The sequence below is a fragment of the Vespa mandarinia genome, chromosome 7, assembly GCF_050613455.1.
Source record: "Vespa mandarinia isolate Hongniang chromosome 7, ASM5061345v1, whole genome shotgun sequence".
NCBI lineage: Eukaryota > Metazoa > Arthropoda > Insecta > Hymenoptera > Vespidae > Vespa > Vespa mandarinia.
This window is the reverse complement of record NC_140816.1, coordinates 160001-181129: the sequence shown is the minus strand read 5'-3', so window position 1 is coordinate 181129 and position 21129 is coordinate 160001. Positions and strand designations below refer to the sequence as shown.

Below are 21129 nucleotides of genomic sequence, written 5' to 3'. Positions count from 1 at the left end.
CTCTCTCTCTCTCTCTCAATTTCATTTTCTTGATCATTCGATCTAATTCGATAGGTATGCGTTTTAGTAAAAATCTGAAAAAAAATTTTTTCGTGAAAATCTTTAAAAAAATAAAAATAAAAAATGAAATAAAAAATTCGATGATAATTTTTTGAAAATGAGTAAAGTCAGAAATCAGTAAATATTAAATTTATCATTTCTTTTTTCAAGTAATATAAATTCTACTATGAAAAATAAATAAACAAATAAATATATATATATATATATTAATATACGAAATATAATATATATATATATATTAATATACAAAATATAATATATGTATATATATGTATATACATGAAATAAAAAATAAATTAAATGAGCTACGGATGAATTTCTCTTTTTTCTTTATATTTATAATTACGAAGTGCAAGACAAAATTGAGAATGATTTTGTCTTGCCAAGTAAAAAATCTCTGAATATTGAATTTATCATCAGGAACTATTTTTTTTAAGGTAGTATAAATCTAAATATAATGAAAAAAAAAAAAAAAAAAAAGAGTTAAAGCTAATTTCAACTAGAGATGGATCATATCTCATATATATATATATATATAATAACAAATTTCAATACAATATCCTCATGAATTAGTCATGAGAAATTTTTTACGTGGATATTAACGTATATTTTTAAAAAACACTAAATCCATTTGCATCAAAATAAATTGTAACTTCACGCGAAGTCAAATGAAAAGATTAAAATACGAATAAAATTTAGTAATACTATCTTTTACTTAATTATAAATTTATAAGGATATACGTATATATCCTTTTCATAAAACTTATTGTAATAGTATTCTGAAAAATATCTTTCACACAATCAATAATTTTTTTACATTTAATAATATATTTATAATATATTTATAATCTTTTTTCTTATTCACGTAATAAACAAAAATGGACTTGCAATATTTTAAATAAAAATTCCTTGTTTATATTTTGATTAGATCAATCTGTTTTTATACTAACCTACTTCGATCATTTTCACGATCATCTGATTCGAATAATCGACAAAAATTTTTCTCCTTTCTCGATGTATTTTCTATCATAATATTTTCATAAAACGAGCAAGATATCTCGTACAAATATTCATTTTATCGAACAGAAAAAAAAAGAAAACAAATAAAACAAAAAAAGAAAAGGAACAGACACATCATAAAAAAAAAGATACATATCTTGTTTAGAGCGTCAACGAATATATTCTTTTTATCGCATTTATCCTTCTTATATAATCAATATGTAAAATGAAATATTGCTTTGATTGTCGAAATCTCAACTTTTTTATTTATTTTTTTATTTTTTATTATCTTTTTATTTTATGAGAATTACGTAGGAAGAAAATAACGAATTATATTAATCGCCATAGTCCATACGTCGTTGCTTAAGGCGATGTAATAAATAAAATGCAAGCCTTGTGGGACGACATAGTGCAACGACCTTAGCAAGGTCCACCCACTGGTTATTTTATTACACGAATTTCAGATAATAACACACTAATACGAACTTCTTTATTTTTGTTTCATATCATGGAAGGTAAATTAAAATTATTTAATTATATATTATTAATGATTCAATTAATATTATATAGATATTAAATGTGTATCGTCAATAAAACGTGTATATATATATATATATATATATATATATATATATATATATATACACATACATACATACATACATACATACATACATACATAGATACATACATACATACATACATACATACATACATACATACATACATACATACATACATACATACATACATACATACACATACACACACGCACGTTTTATTGACAATACACATTATATTATAGTATATATATATTATAATATAATATAATATAATATAATATAATATAATATAATATAATATAATATAATATAATATAATATAATATAATATAATATAATATAATATAAATTTATATTATATTATTATTTATATTACGTATAATATAAGTAAATAGTTTATATGGTTTATATGTATAATATATAATATATACATATGTTTTTAGTATTTATGGTTTCTTTCTTTCTTTTATCTTCTTCTTGTCTTGTTTTTTTTTTTTTTTAATTTCTTTTTTATTTCTATTTTTATTCAAATATGTATGTATATAAAAAAAAACGAGAAAAGTTATATTTAAATTACAACATATGTATATATTTATAATATAAATATATACATATTATATAAATATATAACTATATTATAGTTCGATATACGCGTATCTATATTTGAGAAATAATGATTGTATGATGAAAGAAAAAATGACTCATTCATCAAATCAAAATTAAATTTGATTCAAAGCAATGACATTCTAAAAACATTTCGCAAAGCTCGTTAAATTTTCAATAACGAATCGCAGATCGTCTTTAAAAATTCAGAATTTCGTCAGATCAAGTACTATTGAAAATACATGCGAACTTAAACGAACTAAATTGTTTCTAAATTTTTATTTTTACCATAAACTCATTTCATCGAATTAATTCACGATCGTATCGATAAATTATGTTACTTCGAAGTATATAAATTAAATGAGATAAATAATTTCGAAAAGATTTTCTGCTTGTTCATTTTAAATCATAATTTTCTAACAATCTTCAACAAAAAATAATTACTTCATTTTAAATACAGTACATTAATATAATATTTAAGAGTTACGTTTATAATCGTGCGATAAAATATTGTTATAAAATTATTGAAAAAAAAAAGAAGAAAAAAATAAACGAGTTATCAAACCCTAAGGAAGAATGAATTCCTGATAAATGGCTCGGTATTTTTCGATAATAGTTGACCTGACCTTACCCCATTCTATCATCACCCATTGTAAAATTGCACATTGTTACGTTGTTATGACACAAATCCGACTGTTTACGGGTATTATGAATTATTATTCTTGATACTAATCAATTTTAATAACAAAGGTCTCATTATGTGCTTCTTTTTTTTCTTTTTTTTTTTAATAAAAATTAAAAAATTCCGAAACATCGTGTAACTCGTTTAACTTAAGAATAAAAAAAAAAGAAATAAATAACCAGAACCAATCTCATCTGATTGTTCGCAAGTAATTAATAAAAATATTCCCGTGACAAATAAGCTATACACAATGCTGAATAAAATTTAATTTCTCGGTACGTCGGTCAAATCTAAGTAATTCGAAGAATTAAAAAATATACGGGAAACTGTTTCGGATGAACATATTTAACAAAAAATCTGTTAAAAATTCAATCAAATCCAAATCATGTACAATTTTTACAAGAAAATTTGTAGAAAATTTTGAGAAAAAAAAAAAAGAAAAGAATGCTGAATGTACAGCAAATATATTGAAACAAGATGACTGAATAAGTGTGAATAAGTCACCAATTGATTTCATGAAAAGGTGTTTAATCTTTCTTTTTTTTTCTTTTTCTTTTTTTTTTCCAATTTATGCAATCTCCGTAGAGAAATTTTATGCGAGCAGAAGAAATAATTTTTCTTCTTATTATGTTCAAATGCCCCTCGCCCTGTTTTTTTATTTAGATCTAAACACCCTTGAGTCATGGGTCAAATATCTCTCATTCAGTGAAATGGTTTCTTTCATGGGGGAAACAATTTTCTTTTCTTTTTCTTTTCTCCTACAAAAATCTAAAATTATTTTATTACAATTATTCATGTATCTACTATTACAAATATATATATATATATATATATATATATATATATATTTATATAAATATATATATATTTATATATATATATATATATATATATTTATTTATTTTTTCTTTAAATATCGATTAAATTGACGATGTACTAAAACTTAAAAAAAAAAAACAATGGGCCATCACAAGTCGTGAATTACCATACAATTATATTCAAATAAAGAATATAATAAGAAAAAAATATATTATAGAATATAATAATATAGAAATGTTACAATTCCAGACGAATTAATTTTAACGATCGAAACATTTATATTTTTTTTTAAATAATTATTATTATTGTATAGTACTTGTTACGACTGAAGAATAATCCTAATGAGCGTTTAGCACGGAGGACACAAACGTTTTATGACAGACAAAGAGAGCTTATAATACCGTTTTACGACGTATATTTCGTTTTCTATCTTCTTCTTTTTGAAAAACTTCTTAATATCATATTTACCGAATACTGGACAAAATTTCTTATTTTACGATATTTCTCATATGAAAAACTCGTACCATTACGATATAATTTATCTAATTATATAATTTAGTATTAACGATATATTAATACTAATTGAAAATATAAAAGTATTGTTCTTAAATATATTTTTATTGATTTTAATTGTTCAGAAAAAAAGAAAAAGAAAAAACATATCTTAATCTTAATCTATTATGTTTGCAATAGAAAAATCAATAAAAGATATTATACAAAAAATTGATACGTATTATATTTTCAATAATATATCGTATTTCTGTGATACTATTATCGATATCATACCGGTTGTTACTGGATATAAATATCGGTATCAAAATCATAACGATTTTTTAATTATTTCTCCAAGTTAATAACGATCAAATTGATAAATCGTATCCCTTAAAAGTAAATAAGTAAAATTAAAAAGCAAAAAAAAAAATGAAAAAAAGAAAAACAACTTCAAAGAGATTTTTTGTTTGTTATATATGTGTTCGGAATATATTTAACTGTTTCCTATCGAAATATAAGATTTTTTTAAGAAAGTGACACCTTTAATTAGTTTATTTTATTGTGTAAAACATTCATGCATATTTTTTTATTATATCATATATATATATATATATATATATATATATATATATATATATTATATATATATATTATATTATATTATATATATATATTATATTATATTATATTATAATATATATATATTATATATATTATACCGTATATATATATATATATATATATATATATATATATATATATAAAAGATAAATGAGAAAGAGAGAGAGAGAGAAAAAGAGAGAGAGATGAATCTATTAATCCCTAAGATTAGAATGTCTAAGTAATGAAAGACTGTGTCACATGTTGTACCTACGAATAGAAATAAATCTGACCAAAGGGATACTACATGTTGATTATTATTATTATGACGGGAAAAAATTAATATATTATTTTGATATGATAAAAATATAAATTTTTTAATCGTGCAATCATGCCCATTCAAATCTACTTCACGAGATACACGCGTTCTAATATCTAATCAAAGGAAACACGGAATGGTTGACGAATCGTGAAATAGCAAGCGATTTCTTACATGCATTTAACATTGATCGTTATTTAAAGAATGAATCGATTTGAAAATAAATTATATGATAAGTATAATTTAATTATGTGAGAATTAACAAGTGAAAAAAACGGTAAAAAGTAATAGAAAAATTAAACGAAATATTCCAGACGAGTATCGAATAAAATTTCTTTATCGAGAATGCATTCTCATTTTCGTAAATACGAAACAAAGATATACTGATGTATACATATATATATAGCATGACTCATGGCGATCACTTTTAAATTTAACGTCCGTACATCGTAAAGAAGAATTCCTGTGTAAATTCTATTTAAAGAAACAACGATCACGATCGAAGGTTTTCTTTAAGTGAATTAACCGACGAGATTATTTTCATCGTCTTTCTTTTTTTTCAAAAATAAACGAATGCGATGTGAAAGTATATGATGATGTCACCAATGATTGAACGAGGGTCAAACATGTTCAAGCGAACACGAGATTTAACCTATTAACTGCCGAAATGTTTGAAAGACGCGCGAGTCTCATGTGACACGTATCACGTGGTAAAAAGACTACGTAGATAAAGACAGGGAGAAAAAGAGAGAAAGAGAGAATAAAGTTGATTAAAAATTAAGAGTTTCTTGAATATATTTTTTGTTAGAAGTAAAAAAAATATATACGCGCACACGCACACACGCACACAGACACACGTATATATATATATATATATATATATATATATATATATATACTTATAATATTAATATAAATATATATTATATATATATTATATTGTTATATATTATTATTATATTGCTTCCAATAAAGGAGATATTCAATTGATATATTAATTTATAATCGATTTGTTTCTTCGAACGAGAATAGGAAGTAACAGCAGTTTATAGGTTAAAAAATATCTTCGAGCAATAAAATAGTAGTAGTAATAGTAGTAATAGTAGTAGTGCGGTGCTGCCTAAAGAGAATATGAAACGTGCTATATATATCTTAATATATACAGGGTGCGTAAGTCGAACAGATAAAATCGAGCATAATCAAGGGTGCAGATCGACTATGAAACATCAAAAATGGTGGACTTTGGGGGATTGGGGTGGTATCGATACCTCCGGGTCCTGGGCCTGTTCGGAATCAGCCGAAGTGCTCGATGTCTTCAGGATGGTGTACAGCTTTACGTAGGGGGCCTTGATCAGCTGTTAGCCAATACAATCGGCCATTTTTATCAACAAATCTCTTTCGAAACCATTTTTTCTCTTTTTTCGTTCTTTTTTAATTATTATTATTATTATTATTATTATTATTATTATTATTATTATTATTATTATTATTATTATTATTATTATTGTTTTCAATCTTTTTTTAAACGATCAAATTTTAAATCGAGTTAATAACGTAAACACGATCGATCATCGCATCAATAAATTAGGTTTTTTTTCTCGAATTTAAATGAAAAATTATATTACTCAACTATTTAACGCTTTCAAACCTATCGTTGATCATTCAGAAGTTGACTTTATCGACGTTATCAAGTTAAGTAAGTTATTCTTTCAAAAGATGGGAAAGAAGCAAATCCGATCTTCGAAATAATTCAAAAATATATTTAGAAAAATGTAATGTATTATTTCGTAGAAAAGTGAAAAAGGAAATCGTAGAAAATCGTTTCGAACTATATAAAGAGAGAGAAAGAGAGAAAGAGAGAGGGAGAGAGGAAGAGAAATACATGTTCTTTATCTGTAGTAAGTTAATAATGATACGTCTCGGATTCTTTTTTTTCTCTCTAAAGACAACACGAGTATTCTTTTACATTCTTCTTCAAGGACGTAGAAAACACAACAATACTTTTAAAATTATTTAAAGATCCCACGTGTGACCGGGTTGCACGGATGGGATACTACACGTGTACATTATATATTATCTGTATTTACGACAGATGACTCAACACATGTTGTGATCGAATTAAAAGACGTCATGAAAAGAGGATTACTATGTTCAAGAAAATTATATAACGGGAATTTTGCGAATTTATTTGTGAACCAATAAAAGAACGTATAGGAAAAATTTTACAAATTTAAAAATCTCATGGAAATGTCTGATCATTTCTTTTTATTTTTATTTGTTTTCATTTTGTTCTCCTTTTTTTCTACAAATTCCCACGTTTTATCTTTTATCTTCATTGATCCTCTAATGCCCAATGACTCAATCAATGTCAATAAAATTTTTTCTTAAGAGTAAAGAGATTTTGAGAAATCGATAATCCATGCAATCGTGAATCGATCAAGCTTGTCATTTTTAATAATTTCATTCGCGAAATATTATTGATAAGATCAAAACCATTCGTTATCGATGCGACGATCGTAAGATCGAAACAACTAACCTCTTCTTTAATTATCTTCGAATGGATTTAAAATAATAATACAAAAGCTAAAGATCTCGAAATATTACATCGACGATTATGATACAATCTATGTATTTAAAAAAAAAAAGCTTTTCTTTCTTTCTTTCTTTCTTTTTTTTTTTTCCTTTTTTTTTTCGATAAAAAATAAAAATATGACTGAATAAAAGAGAAATTTAAATTATAATGAATACCGGCACATAAGAATAAGGATAAGAATAATAATAATAAGTGTGAAAAACAATCTACATATTTATGGCGATACATATCGTCAACGAGCAATCACTTGAAGTCGTTGAACGTTATAATCGATCAGAGATACGATTTCTTTTCGAGAGAATGCTTTTCGTTCATTCGATATATTAAAGTATTTAACAAAGAATATAAACTTATGTTCTAATATACATGTATATATAGATAGATAGACAGATAATTTCATTTTGAATTAATTCGAGATATATTGAAATATGATAAAAATATTAAAAATAACAATTAACGAATATTTATTATTCGCGAAGATGATAAACTTTGTAACGTTGCGTACCGCGTAACAATATCCAGCATAATTTTTTCGAAAATTTATATATCATATATATATCTATATATATATATATATATATATATATATATATATGATATACAAAGTGAATCATACGAATGATCCTGCTAAAATTTTCTTTATTTTTTCTTTATCATATATTTGATTGAATTTATTCGAGAAATGACAAAAAAAATAAATAAATAAAATTTACGATAGGAAAATTAAGTTATTAAAAGAAAAAAGAATATATATATAATAATAATAATTTATAAGAATAAAAAGACTCACCTCCCAGGATTCTCTCGTTAATTCTGATATCTCATCGCCATCTTGATTGCGTGCCTTTCCCTCCTCAGTTGATTCTCCACTTTCGCCAGATTCCTGTGGTGTCAATTCTGGCGATAAATCTGTGTCGGTGTCAGATAGAATATATCCACGTTCCCTCCAATAATTTTCATCGAGTTCACCGTAAAGGTTAGGAACCCACGCGTGAATAAACCTATAAAGATCATCGACCCTACGAAGAAAGAAAATACAAATGATATACATATATATCTTAATTACACGGACGATAAAATATGTCTTAATATAAATTAATGAGTTTAATTGTATCGACAAATTGATCCTTTTAATAATATTATATTATAAGCTAAGTCAATCATACGAATTTTAATAATTTAAAATTTATTTATACATACGAATGTTTTTTTTATATCTTCGAGTAATTAGATAGATCATAGTCTAATTGATACTTGGACTTGGTATCATTGAATTATCGATTATGTGAATTTTATATATAAAAATCATCAATTATTTTAATATAAAATTACCTGTTGTAAATAAAAGGCATCGTTCTTCTAACTTTATCTTTTACATGATTATTATAAATCGCATCGACGTATCCGCCTATGGTACTCAACATCCAACTCATTTTGAATTCTATTTTATATATATATATATATGTATATATATATATATATATATATATATACTCTTGTTTTGCGTATTAAAATTCCAAACGATTTACGCAAGCGTTTCTTGTCGCATTGTAGATACGAACAAAATGTAGTGCGTAAAACGAAAAAAGAAAAAAAAAACAAAGAAAAAAAAATATGAAGCAAGAGTCGAAATTTCTTTTACAATTCCTTATTTAAAATGATCGAAAATAGAATTAAATAAAAATTATTAAGATTACTAAACTAGTGACAATAACAATTACCCGATAAGTATATTAATATAACTATATATTAAAATCGTGCCCTTCTCAATCTTATATTGTCACGTGACCAACTTAACCTCTAAATTGTCAAAAAAAAAAATAAAGTTCTTTAACATTTGATTTCTTTTCATTTCATTTCGATTACCGAGCGAGTATCGAATATGATCTTCTACAACACATATAGAGGCCGCTACCAATCTAAACGATTTCTATTTGGTTATCATTAATATTTTACCGAAGAGTATATTGTCACTTATTTTATATTTGTTCTGTTATAATAGTAACGTCAACTGATCACGGAACAGAGAGAGAAACTTCTGGAAAACTTGCAAACGTTTGCGTTACTTTACTCTGCGAGTAACTAACGGCTTATTGGAGCATCGCTAAAGTCACATGATCAACTTGCCGATAGAAAACGTGCACATGCACTTTCGAAGGTTGTTCTACGTAAGTATTTATACTTGTTTCTCGCATATGCGTAATATGTTCGAATCAATGGCGCAATAAGTGACACACTTGAATTTATTTAACATATCTTCTTTTTATCTCTAGTGAATTTAATTATTAAACGTTTTTTAATCCGATACGTGTGTTCTTAATCGTCTTACTTCAATTAATTGTTTGTTCCATCACCGTATTAAAAATTATAGAATAATTTTGAGTTATTTCTTTTTTATTCCTCTATTTTAATTATTAAACATTCTTTAATTTGATGAGTGTTTTTTTTTTTAATTGTCTTATTTTAATTCATTGTTTGTTTCAATGTTGTATTAAAAATTATAGAATAATTTTGAATTTCTTTTTGTCATCATTCTATAATTGTCATTCATGGTTTATATTTTTTATCATAATACATTTTATCATAATACATACATCATATATTAATACATTTTATCATAATACGTATATGTTAGATAGATTACAAAGATTATACAATAGAAGAGTTACATACCTATTACGTGGAACGCTGAACCAATATTCAGGACGCAGTTTCTTTTTCCCATAACTCATAATAGGCGTAGATCGTGGTATTTTTTTATCTTTGGGTCTACCAGTCCGTAGTCTCAGATACAATGGAGGATCTTCACAAGATCGTGCTGGTCGTGGTATCAGTTCTGTGTAATTGGAAGAAAAATATTTCATTGTAATATATTAAAGTAAATAATTATCTTAGATATAACATTGTACTTTCATTTTACAATGAATCCTCTCAAATGTTAAAATTAAAAAATTAATGTTATTTTGAATTTGTATATACACGGAAGGTCCTCACTCTTCTGTACAATAAAAAAGTTAATGTCTTATCTTAAAATAGCTATAAGAAAAATGAACACTGCGTAATTGAATAAAACTGATTAATTTCAACTGGTCCTCTCAGTATTAAGCTGAATACCTGCATAAGAAATACCACACTAAAAACATTTGACAATTTTATAATTACTTAAATATTTTTTGAATAAAAAAAAAAAAAAAAAAAAAAAAGAAAAAAGAAAAAAAGAGAAGCATTTTACAATCAAATTTTATCGTATTTATAATAAAAAATTCATGCACAAAATATGTATAAATATTGTATTTAACATCAATAATAATATATGATATTTGAAATTCAATTTCGTTCAGCCAGTGATAAATGTACGTAATAAGTGGTTCAATAAAATGACAATTATTACACGCAAACTAACATCATAAAAAATTTAAGAAAAAATTCATTACGTACTGTGATTTTAATTTTATATTATTTAATATAAAAAAGATATCATACAAAGGGCAATAGTTAAATCAAGATAATCAAAAGAGTTGAAATAGAAAATTGAGAAATATATTATCACGCATAGAAGAACAATTTAAACAACACCGATAATAAATTATAGTGTAAAGTAAGTGATCCTATATATTCTTGAATATAGTGTGCACCTGTAGGCAGCAAATCGAAGAAAGTAAAAAAATATAAATATTTATAATGTTGGTTATTAAAACTTAGCAAACAAAAGAATCTTTCGCATGGTAATATAAGGAGAAAATAAGGATTCAGAATTAAGCTGAAATATAATGTTAAAGAAAAAGGACAAAAAAAAAAAAAGAAAATAAATGGATGGTCATAACACAAGTATAGGGACAGAGCAAGCTAATACAGTATGAACCTACCGAGGCCTTCAAGTTCAGGAAAATTAGGTGCTTGGACTAGAGGGACAACAAAAACATGTAACATTACTGCATTAGTATGAATTTGTTGCTAATGAATGATGAAACCCGTCGTGCTAATGAAAAGTTCCCTATCTGTATACATTCATGCATATTACTATCAATATGAACAATGTATAAAAAAGTAATCTTCTAAAAGATAAATATAGGAAAAGTTAGAAGAACACTACATTGTTATAACAATTATGTGATCATACAATGAACAATTCATAATCGTCTTAAACACATAAGATGGCACAAAGGGTTTCAAGATTCTCAATAGATAATCATGTTTCTTATCGAAGAAAGAAAATTTGGCATTTCTAATATTTTATGTAATGAAAAAGCATTTTATACAATGAGAAATTTACAAAAATAGTTTGTTTAAAAATACCATTTATTGTTAGCTATGAAATTTGTTATTGTAATTATATTACGAAATAACTATTATTTTTTTTTTGTATTATCCATATAATCATATTATGATTTTGTTCTATATTATTAAATTTTATAATATGAATATAATAAATAACAGTCTCATAACCCTTTTAAATTAAAAGGAGAAGGATATAAAATTGTAACGCACTTAATATAGACTCCAACATGACAAATGAGCATATTTCAAAACTATAATTTAAAACGTACTTCAAAAATATAGAATACGTAAACTACTTGAATATAGAATGAAATAAGCGCATTTGGTTACTATTTATTTACATTATGTTAAGACAAAAAGATTATTATATTTTCGATTTAAAATCGCACGTATCAATTTTGATATTTATTTGTATCCAAAAGCGCCCAATGTTTATGCAAAGGGACACTAATACATTAGCAACGTAACATTATCTAAAAAGCCGTCTAGCATATACGAGCGAGTGCAGTGCGAAACACGTAGTTCCCGTTTACCATTCTTACCGTTAAATGTATGTGTTTTTTTCTTATATCAAAGTTCTTACGAAAATTAGCCCAACTAGTAATGGAATCGCGTAAATGAAAAAAGTTCGTCAGAGAAGGAAAGTCTATCTTATTGTAATGTGTTAAGACTAGTATCGTTATTCTTTCCGATAAGAATGTATAACTTCCAGACTAATACATCATTTTAATCATAACGATACTTACTGTCAAAACTGACGAACAATCCTGGCATATCCTCAACGGAAACCATACTGCGATAATCCAGTCGTGGTGTTTGCGTTAAAGTTTTACTTCCACGATTACTATCAACGCTGCTACTACCTGAGGATGTTAGAGGTTGTTGTCTGATGAAAGTACCCACGGAAGAACGCCTGAAAAATGAATCAAGAATGAAACTACATTCATAAAAATGTGTTCATCGACATTACGAGTATAAAATCAACGAATGTCCCTTTCATTTTATAATAACATTCGAACGAAATCCTCGTAATGCTAAAATTATTTTGATTAATATAAGTCGACAACATTGACATTGAGTAGGAGATACATCCAATGCAGAATTTGTATGTCCAGCGTATGCTGCAAACTAATTTTGTGGCTATTTCAAGATACTATATATGCTGTGTAGATTAATAATGTATTGTATTTGATTGTAAGCAGTTTTGTTAAGCTTTAATATAGCAAACTGTAGTATTCGATAAACTGATAAAGTTCTGGAGAGATGTAACATTTACCTGAAAGCAGGAACCATCTGGGGGACCCTTAACCCCAGAAAGATAAAAGTTTAAAGATACAAAGGTGAAAATTAAAGAAGTGTATGATATGATAAGCATAATATATAGACATATACATATAAAACATATATAAAGGAATATTGGGGGGGAAAAAAAAGAAAAAAAAAAAAAAAGAAAAAAAGAAAATTTCTTTTACAATAAATATAACAATTATTGTTTAAAAATATTTAAAAAAAATTTTCAAGACCATACAAAATACCATACATAATCATAATAACATTCCACTCGAATATACAAAATAAAATATAATACAATTAGAGTAATAAATACCAAAAGGTAAAATAAATAAGGAGATCACACATTTTGACAGACAAATACCAAGGACCAAATGTATATTTTATATAATAATGCAGGTTGACGATCAGGGTCAAACTCACCCAATTAGGCCTCCTGGACCTGGTGAAAATTGGGCATTGCTGGAGTCCTGGGAGAGAGAGGAGGCGATAAGCGGAGGAGTTCCTCCAGCTCTACCGCCCCCACCACTCTCTTCGCTGGGAGTTTTAGCAAAGAGGCCCGAGCTAAAGTCACTCACCAGGTTGATCGGCGAGCTTTTACCACCACCATTACATATTTTTTGTTAGTTATGTTAGAAATCATAGAAAAGCTTCGAACAAACAATATTGAAACTGATCATTCATATTAGAAAAATTAAGTAAAATTATGTAAATTCCGTTTCAAAAATAAGAAATAATTTTTTTAAGAATATTCAGTTTCTAAATGTTAGTAGCATTTTGTTATCACAATTAAAGGTTGTTAGTATTGCAACTGCTCTGAGAACTTTTCCTTCGAGTATCTTCAGATTTGTGTATTTCTTCATTTCTCTTTTATTTTTTCTCTTTTGCTTTTTCTTTTTATATAAAATATATTTTCATAACCTTGTGCTTGTTAGAAATGCAGGAAGCCACTCTCTATGCATAAAAGTAGCTACTGGTAGTTCTATTTTACAATACCTGAGGATATTCACACTGTACATTTGTACAAAACGCAACTTGCTCGTTGCTTATTATATCGTAATATAATTTAAATTATAAAATGCGTCGAATATATTTTTTTATATATTGTTTTAATGTTCAACGAATAACCTCAAGTATATTCTATGCCTTCTAAAAATTTGCGAAGAAGCAATCACACGTGATTGTAAATAAAAATTTTAACATACAAGACAGATTTCAGCGTTCCAATTTATCAATCCTGTATAAAACATATGCTGTATATATCTGTTTGAATTTTACACAATCCTAGAACAGCTGAGTACAGTAATAAGTAACATAAGCATATATTAAATTTATGAAGATTATGTTACAAAAATAGTTTTAAAAAGACGCTGACTAGTGGAAAAAATAATTCGAAAAGGATAAATATAACATGAAAATGTGTTCACCTTGAGAAGACTTTACTGAAGACAGATGAATGATGGGAATCAGCACTATTTGGCAAGCTTGAAACTCTATCAGAAACGGATTTATTTTCTTCCTCTCGGTCACCTGTGAGTCCTTCCATCCCAACCCATGACAACGGGTAAGATAAACGTTTTAACATCTTCAAAGAATATAAAAGGTATAAAAAATATCAAGAATCATATTCACAAATTCACAATAATCATTTATATTTGTTTACGATACCTTATTTCTTCTAGATTCTTGTTTATCATCATCCTTATGTTCTTCATCTTTTTCAGGTTCTTCATTATTACTATCTAAACTAAATGATACTGAACTAGCTTTCTTTCTACCATTGATGCTAGGACCGCTATCTAATGAACTAGTTGTGATATTAGTTGGAGCTATTGTTATTGGTGGGACCCAATCTGAAGATAAAACAATGTCTGCATCAGAATATACTTTCTTAGATGGCATAGGTTGAACAATTGGAAGCGGTGGGTTAGGATCACGTATATCTATGCCAGAATCATGGCACGATAATTTGACTAGAGATCCTTCTTCATCTTCAGGAATGGCATTGGATTTTGCTGATTCTGTCTGTGAAAAATAATTGATATTTATTTTGACGTATTTAGATGAAATACATCATCAGAAATAAAATAATATAATCTTTACCTTATCAGAATTCAAAGAATCTTGTTGTTCGTCGTCAACCGAAAACGTACTTCGATCTTTACTAGGAACTGCCCAATGATGGTCTAACATCGATCTCCTACGTTCTTCTAATGTTCTACTTGCTTGACCACCACCAACACATGGTTCTTTTTCAGTACTATCTTTCTCTTTTTCTTCCTTCTCTTTGGTTGTGGCTAAATTATCCTCCTGGTAAATAGAATTTTTTATAAATAAAATATCTTTTTTTTTTTTTTTTTTAATTTCATTAAGAGGAAAATACATTTATATGTCTATATTAAAACATTTGATACATTTTATATATACATACATTTTGTAGATTGGTAGGTGTTACGAGTTCTCTATCGAAAGCTTTTGGGAATGCATCGCCTTCTCTTTCCGCACAACTGCATACACTTTCATTATCGTCACCTGCCAATTCAGGAAAAGTTTCATCTTTGCCTGGTGACTGAGATTTCTGACTATCACCTTGAGAAGGTTTTTTCATATAATATATATCAGGCTTTTTGTCTAGATTCCCAGATTTTGTATGCCCTACTCGCATATGAGCAATATCATAATATATCGCAGCATTAACTACAAATTCCATTGGAGCGATAACTCCATAAGATTCAGCACCATGTTCAATGACAAGAGGATCCGAGACATTTGGATCAAACATTACTGCATTTGGTGTAACCAATAATACACCACCTACCACACCCTAGAAGAACATAAGAAAAATTATAAATTAATATAATTTCTTAATATTTATTATCTTTTTATCGCATTATTCATTTTAAATCATTTCAATGTTATACTTATCAATCCAGAATATTTAAAATTTATGAAAAAAAAAACAATTAGAATATAAATTACCTGTCCGTCTGTAATATGACGTACGTTGATTTTCAAAAATCGTTCTTTAAATGGTTGTTCATCATCTTCCATAACAGCATTTCCGCTTCCAAGAGGAGTCTTCACTCTTTCAATGTGGCCGGGCTTTGGTGATACAGGTCGCAAATTATCTAGAAGTTCTGCAAAATTACAAAAAGAATTACATAAGTATAAAATTTATAAAAAAGAAAAAAGAAAAACAAATATATTTTCTTGATTTAATAAATATCTTTTTGTAATTGCAATTAAAATTAACTTTATTTATCAGTTACAAATACATATTTTTAAGAAATCATACCAAACTCGCGCCTTCTGATTGCATACACGATATGTGTGTATCTACAAAATATGATTGTTATGCGTACATATTGACTATTGACTATTTATGATTGACCTATCTCTATCTATCACTGGACGTAGAAACGTGATTGAACAGTCTCGGATAATCATGAAATTTACTGGAGATAGAACCAGCTTACAGTTTGCATTTAAAGTAATACAATCATATATAGTAGTAGTTGAGTAAATATGCATAATGATTGATTATACGTTAATCAAGTAACAAATCTATGATTCATAGTGTGATACATAATGAAAATTCATGGTTATTTAAAAATAATTAATTTTAACAGTCCAGTTAATTGATTACCTATTTGTTAATTGATTCTCACTTCTTTTTTCTGCTTTTCTATTTTTTCTTTTTTTTTTTTTTTTTAATTCATCAAACAAAAAATAAAATGAAGAGATGGTTACATAAAGTATTTTCAATGGAATCTCATCGTGAAAATTGTTTTAATCATAATGGATTCTTTGTTGGAACCTATCGAGTATATATATATATATATATATATACACACACACACACACACACATATTGCATGTGACAAATGGTTCAGAGTCGTGGCATCGATCATTTATTATTACGATGGTTTGTAATGTTAGAAAGCAGATGTTGCTGCTTCTTGCCGAGTACGGCAAGATTATTTTTTTATGTCTATCGACGTAACGCAGCCTACGTCAATGCAACAAAGGTATTTCAAAATAAAATAGAATAAAATAGAATAAAATAATGTAAAATATAAAATATAAAATATAAAATATAAAATATAAAATTTAAGAATTTCATATCGTTCAACTTTGACATACGAAATCTATGAGATTTCATAAATAAAATTAAATAAATATCGGGATATCTTTAATCTAAAAATCAACGATCAATATATGAATCAATATATGAATCAATATATGAATAAATAATTACATTCGACTTTGACCTTTTAACGTGATGTTACATATAGAAAGACAAAATGGAAAATTTTTATGGAATAAATAAAATCTTTTTTGTTTTTTTTTTTTGAATTTTTTTATTATAACCATTTCGAAATGGGAACATTTGTTGAAATGAAAAAAAAAAAAGAGGAAAAAGAAAAATTTGCTATTTTGTTGATATGATTTCGAAAGATATAACTTTCGTATAAGAAAGGGTTGCGTCTACTATTTGTTCTAGATATATTGTAATGGTAACACATTAATATGCAATGGAAAACCTTCGTATTCTAACACAAGATAACATCGAGTTCCAATTCTTTCTTGACGTTTCGGCAACTGAACCAAAGATTTTTATCTTCGGCTTTACGAAGATCACGCAAAATCCTGTTACATTATTCATATCGTAGTATTCATATCGAGAGAGAGAGAGAGAGAGAGAGAGAGAGAGAGAGAGAGAGAGAGAGAGAGAAAGAGAGAGAGAGAGAGAAAGGAGGGAGAAAGAATTTCTTTTTCATATTATCATAATTGACAATAAAGCATTTAAATTGGTCGATAGAAAACGTAAACCGAATTATCATATACACATATTACACGTCCGTCGTTGTTTAAATATTAAGATCAAATGTTAATTATCGATCGTAAGTTCTTTATCAGAGTTTTTAATCTAGTGCGTATTAATATTTTAATCGAATTTGAAAATATTTAATATGAGCAATTTCTTTTAGTTTTCCAGTTTATTATTAAAAAAAAAATAAATAAATAAATAAATAAATAAATAATAATAATAATAATAATAATAATAATAATAATAATAACAAATACAAATTCTTTTTTGTGATCTAAATTTATATCCGTAATATGAAACTTGTAACACTTTATTTGGACCATTCTATGTAATGTTCCAAGAAAAAAAAACCATCTATCTATAAAAACTCTCGAAAAAAAATAAAAAAAGAAAAAAAGATTAATTCATAACAGATCATTTGATTACTTTGTATATAACGTTTGAAGAAAAGAAACAAAAATAACAAAGAAAAAACGAAAATCTAGAAAAAAAAAGAAAATGAAAATTGATATCTGAAATTACTCGATAAAAAAAGAAGAATTCGTAATATTTTATTTGAACCGTCCTAAGTGAAGTTTCAAAGGGATAAAAAAAAAAAAGGAAAAAAGAACAGATAGAAAAAAAGAAAAGAAAAGAAAAGAAAAGAAAAAAAAAAACAAAAAAGAAAAAATTTCATCGTTAAGAGTACCTTTCTCTTCCGGTGGTAAATCGTCCTGCGAGTCGTGATCCTGTGGAGGATCTGGACTGGGTGCGTCTGTTGTGGTAGTACCGCCTCCAGCACGGCCTTCTCCTTTGTTTGGAACCCATAATTGCTGTCCTGGATAGATAAAGGTACTACCGAGCCTGTTGAGTTTACTCAGCTCGGAGGGTGTGGTGTCGAATCTGGCTGCCACTGACGTAAGCGTATCTCTGTCGCCCACCTGCAACGAATAAAAAGAGAAAACATTTATTAGAGAGAGAAAGAAAGAGAGAAAGAGAGGGAGAGAGAAAGAGAGAGAGAGAAAGAGAGAGAGAGAGAGAGAAAGAGAGAGAGAGAGAGAGAGAGAGAGAGAGAAAGAGAGAGAGAGAGAGAGATATCTGAATATGTTCAAAAGATAAATTCCTTTGAGGAATATTAACTATACAATGTATAATCGTGTTGAATATGATTAGGATCGTCGAAATAACGACGACATACCTGATCTATGACATAACAACGTGATGTTGTATTTATACTAAGAAATATTTTCGTTTTTTGTATTTTTGCTTTTATTATCTTTTTTTTTTTTTTATCGTCTCGTTCGGAGATATCAATTTCATATTATGTACAGCCGATAAAGCAATTATTATAGGTTGCAAAAAGAAAAAAAAAAAAAAAAAAAAAAAACGGAAAAAATTGTATCGATGTAAAAAAAAAAAAAAAAAAAAAAAAAAAAAGAAAAAAGAAAACCATAACTTTTTCGAAACTAAAATTTCTCTGATTGATAATCACATTTAATTCTTTCATATTTTCAATATTTCATTGGAATACAGTGTTTCATATGTCATACAAATATTATTCATATGTCATATTAATACTTACATATAATATCAAGTCAATGTATATGTATACAAGGCCACACGCTCATATATTGCAAGTATCAATCTATCTAATCACGTACTACGTTATTGCAATATTTTAATATACTAAACGTGATTTAACGCCAGAGAGAAAGAGAGAGAGAGAGAGAGAGAGAGAGAGAGAGAGAGAGAGAAAAAGAGAGAGATAGAGAGACGATAATGCATTATTGGTTAATTACTTCGTTCTCTCTTTAAAGGTCGATTCACACAATTTCAGTTTGGTAGTCTTAGCGTTACAATAATAGTTCTCGAACATAGTGATTTTAATTTATGATTAAAATTTATGACCTTAATTATTATCAAAATTTATAATTTTAATTATTATTAAAATTATGGTTTTATTATTATTGCACGTAAAATATATACGATATTCACATATATTTCTATTTAATCTCAGTTCGGTCATCGATCATCCATCATACATATTTCTATCTCTGTGTCAAAAGTTTGTCGACAACGATGTTTTCTTTTCTCTCTCTCTCTTTTTTTTTCTTTTTTTCTTTTTTTTTTTTTTTTTTTTAATAACTGACGTTTTTTTAAACCGAGTCCTTTGTTTGTACAATACATTGTTGCGTTGCGAAGGTATAACAAAATATCGAGTGACGTATGAACAATTCATTTATCAAATTGATTAACTCCAATAAAAAAAAAGGAAAAAGAAAAGAAAGCAGAGAAAATTAAAAATTGATATTAGAATTAGTATTAAAAATTATTATAAAAAGTTGATAAAGTTACATAGATCGTACATTATTTATTATATTCAACGTCGATAAAAATTTTTCTCATTTAATGCCGTTAGACATTATTATCAACGAAATTTATTTTAAATATAAAATAATTTTTATATTTATTTTAATTTATTTTAAATATAAAATATTTAAAATAAAATTTAAATATTTTACATTTAAAATTTAATTTATTTTAAATATAAAAAGTTAAGAATTGATCATCCTCCTTCTATGTGACTGCTAAACTGCTAAAATTAAAAAAAAAAAAAAAAAGAAAAAAAATATTTAAAAGTCGAGTTCACTTTGATTTGTGTGTAACAGCAATATATTCTTGAGATATATTCTAACGGATACATTCTATTAAATAAAACTGATACATGTAAAAATTTGAACAATTAAAAATTACTGAAATAATAACTAAGAAGACCTATGAAGATCAAAAATTGAAAACGTATGGGCGATATTAAAACTACTCGAAGAAAGAAGAAAATAGTTTCTTCTTCTTCTTCATTTCTTTTTTTTCTATTCTTTCTTTCTTTTTTCTCCTTTTTTTTTCATTTTATTAATACAAAAAAGAGATCGAAACATTTTCTTGTCCGCAAATGATTCCGTTTATTTATTTGTTACTTCAAATAAATTTATCTCTTGAACCCTCTTTTATTATTATTATTAT

At 26.4% G+C, this 21129-nt stretch overlaps 1 protein-coding gene across 10 annotated transcripts in view; it reads right to left on the bottom strand.

The window, feature by feature from the left end:
• Window positions 1-21129, bottom strand: part of mtd (TLD domain-containing protein mustard) — a 196766-nt gene that overhangs the window by 29352 nt on the left and 146285 nt on the right. For 7 of the 10 annotated variants that reach the window (XM_085658385.1, XM_085658384.1, XM_085658381.1 and 4 more), the window contains 10 exons: window positions 18818-19049; window positions 16278-16435; window positions 15730-16122; window positions 15402-15608; window positions 14967-15323; window positions 14726-14883; window positions 12755-12921; window positions 10404-10566; window positions 8521-8749; window positions 6406-6492 (listed from right to left, as the gene is read on the bottom strand). In XM_085658385.1, coding sequence (XP_085514511.1) covers window positions 6406-6492; window positions 8521-8749; window positions 10404-10566; window positions 12755-12921; window positions 14726-14883; window positions 14967-15323; window positions 15402-15608; window positions 15730-16122; window positions 16278-16435; window positions 18818-19049 — 2151 coding nt within the window. Of the gene's footprint in view, window positions 1-6405; window positions 6493-8520; window positions 8750-9062; window positions 9172-9686; window positions 9814-10403; window positions 10567-12754; window positions 12922-13721; window positions 13893-14725; window positions 14884-14966; window positions 15324-15401; window positions 15609-15729; window positions 16123-16277; window positions 16436-18817; window positions 19050-21129 lie in introns of those variants that run through there. The other 3 variants (XM_035863735.2, XM_085658383.1, XM_035863751.2) reach the window with 3 other exon arrangements.